The sequence below is a fragment of the Danio rerio genome, chromosome 8 (genome assembly GCF_049306965.1).
Source record: "Danio rerio strain Tuebingen ecotype United States chromosome 8, GRCz12tu, whole genome shotgun sequence".
NCBI classification, from domain to species: Eukaryota; Metazoa; Chordata; class Actinopteri; order Cypriniformes; family Danionidae; genus Danio; species Danio rerio.
Window position 1 is genome coordinate 130,001 of NC_133183.1, and position 2,500 is coordinate 132,500.

General features: G+C 51.2%; 1 protein-coding gene and 1 long non-coding RNA gene across 2 annotated transcripts in view; one reads left to right on the plus strand and one right to left on the minus strand.

The window, feature by feature from the left end:
- Nucleotides 1–1,542, plus strand: part of LOC141375559 (uncharacterized) — a 3,983-nt gene extending 2,441 nt beyond the window's left edge. Inside the window, exon 2 of the long non-coding RNA XR_012383993.1 lies at nucleotides 1,006–1,542. This is a non-coding gene — a long non-coding RNA (uncharacterized lncRNA). The remainder of the gene's footprint in view (nucleotides 1–1,005) is intronic.
- The window catches only part of cdo1 (cysteine dioxygenase, type I), a 4,955-nt gene extending 3,118 nt beyond the window's left edge, over nucleotides 1–1,837 (minus strand). Inside the window, 4 exon segments of the mRNA NM_200741.1 lie at nucleotides 141–310; nucleotides 542–699; nucleotides 920–997; nucleotides 1,647–1,837. Coding sequence (NP_957035.2) covers nucleotides 141–310; nucleotides 542–699; nucleotides 920–997; nucleotides 1,647–1,822 — 582 coding nt within the window. The 5' untranslated portion in view covers nucleotides 1,823–1,837.
- Between the last annotated feature and the right edge of the window lie 663 nt (nucleotides 1,838–2,500).

The following is a 2,500-nucleotide window of genomic DNA, read 5'->3' on the forward strand; positions in this document are numbered from 1 at the left end:
TACACCTCATCTCTGTTACACCATCAACTGCTACACCATCAGCTCTTTTAAACTCATGTGTTTCTTTTAATGTGTTGCAGTGTGTGTGTGTGTGTGTATGTGTGTGTGTGTGTGTGTGTGTGTGGGTTTGGCACTCTTACATAGGGCGTCCTCTCGCCATATTTGCTCCAGAAGGTCATCTTGACGGTGTTGTGGTGTCCGGTGCGCTGGTCAAACGTGCGGCAGCTCTGGAACGGAGGACTGTAGAGGTGCAGACTCACGGCCGGCTCTGTGTGGCTCACATTCTCCACACGGTGGAGGCCCAGAGAGTCTGCACACACACACACACACACACACACACAAACACAAAGAGGAGATTCTGCTTATTATACTGCTCTGTGTATGAGGGAGAGAGAGAGAGAGTGTGTGTGTGTGCGCAGATGTGTGTGTGCGTGTGCATGCATGTGTGTGAATGTTTCAGTGAGTGTGCGTGAATGTGTGTGAGTGAGTGTGCATGCATGTTCGTGCATGTGCTTGTGATTGTGTGTGTGTGTGTGCGCACCGTTGATGTACGCGCACTGGTTCTCCTGCAGCACGCTCTGGCCGCGGGGCTTCATGCCGCTCTGCAGCTTGCGGTCGGGCCAGTCGAACAGCGTCTCCTTCAGCTGACCCTGCAGCAGCTTCAGGAAGCAGTGCGAGTCTGTGTGGTCATGGATGCTGCTGTGGAGGGAGAACACACACACACACACACACACACAGTCACTCAGGGATCCAGCGGCTGCTCTATGATGTTCTGATAGTGTGTGTGTTATCTGTCTTTACGAGCGCTCTGATCTGGACCTCTGGACTCGGCTATCAGAGCGTGATTATCTGTGTGCTAATATCTCTAATGGATGACGGATCAATACTGCAGTGATGTACAGCTGATCTGTGGAGTTACCTGCCGTGTCCTTCACCCCAGCACAGGATCATCAGGTTGAACTTTCCGTTTCCTTCATCCACGAGGTTCCTGGTGTACCTGCGCAGACAGAAGAGCCGCTCAGCTCAGTGTCAGGCGTCAGAGACTGAGATGAAAGTTCTAACACAGCTGCTGTTTCTGTTTTGGCCTTCAGCATCACCAGCAGCATCCCTTTAACATGCAGCCTGTGTGTGTGTGTGTGTGTGTGTGTGTGTCCTGCTGGAGGGAGCAGGATCAGCAGGGAATGTTGTTGTTGGGAATGTGCAGCAGGACTTTGTGTTTTTCTTCTGGAAGTCTGAATGAGACCGCAGGACGTGCCGAGAGCGGCGGGTGTGCGCCAGGAGCGACGCTCTGATTGGCCGCATTCAGCCCCGCCCCTCCGCCGAGGCTCCGCCCACACGAAAACATCAGCGGAGCAGAGTCTCGGTCAGAGCAACTGATCAGTGATGTCCGAGAGCAGCAGCAGAGTGCAGAAAAGCCACAGAGTAAAGCACAGGCAGAATGCTGCGGGTTTACTGTCTCTATCAGCTCGTGTCAGTGTCCTGACTCAGGTGTGTGAATATTCAGGAATACATTTAAACAGTGATTTACGTCTAAATGCAGAATATTTGCAGACAACAGCAGAATAACTGAAATAATAACAACAGATAAATAAAACAGATGAGTGTCTCGCTCACGGCACTGATGGTAACACTACTGCAGTGATTACCTGTACTGGTCGAACTTGGCGAACTTCATCCAGTCCTGCGGGTTGCTCTGGTAGGACTCCATCAGGTTCTGCACCTCCTCCACATTGATGGAGTCGCTCTGGAAGATCTGATGCAGAGTTTTGATCAGATCCTCCAGAGTCTCGGGCTTCATGACTTCAGTCTGCTCCATGTCCATCTCTAACTCAGCTCTGCTTCTGCTGTTTGGGGCTCTCCGGGGCACCGGGGTTGTTTTATACCGCGCTCGGGACCGGCGGACTGTACCACTGCAGGCAGGGAGGGGGAACACACCGACTTCAGGTAAAAACCGTTAATGAGCAGTAAATGCGCTCTCTCTGAGGTGTAATGTACACTTCAGTACGCCAGCACTGCTTTATCAAACACACACATTACACAACATTACACCTCTTGTATGTATGCGTTGTTCTTGAGTAAAGGACTCCCCCGTTACACTGTGGACTGATCCTCCTCATCCAGCCTGCGCGTGAACTCTTCATCATCACCGAGCGAATATTCCAGCAGTTATACAGCGACATATAAACACTGGTGGATGCTGACAGTCGCTGTGGCACTGCCGTATCTGTGCTGTGAGCATGTCTGATTAGTGCTGCTGTTGTGTAGAAATCACTTTATTTTATATTTCATTTGATTAAACACTGAAGAAAACATCACGAGCACGCGCGCGTCAGAGCGGAGCGACCCGGCGGTGTTCATCCACTGACAGCCGAGCCGAACAGCGGCGAGAGAATAACAGCAGAAACCAAACACTCAGAGTATAGTCAACATGTCTTTATTTCACTATTAGTGTGATAATGAGCAGCTCTGCGCTGTGAGCTCTAGCGCCACCGTGTGGAGG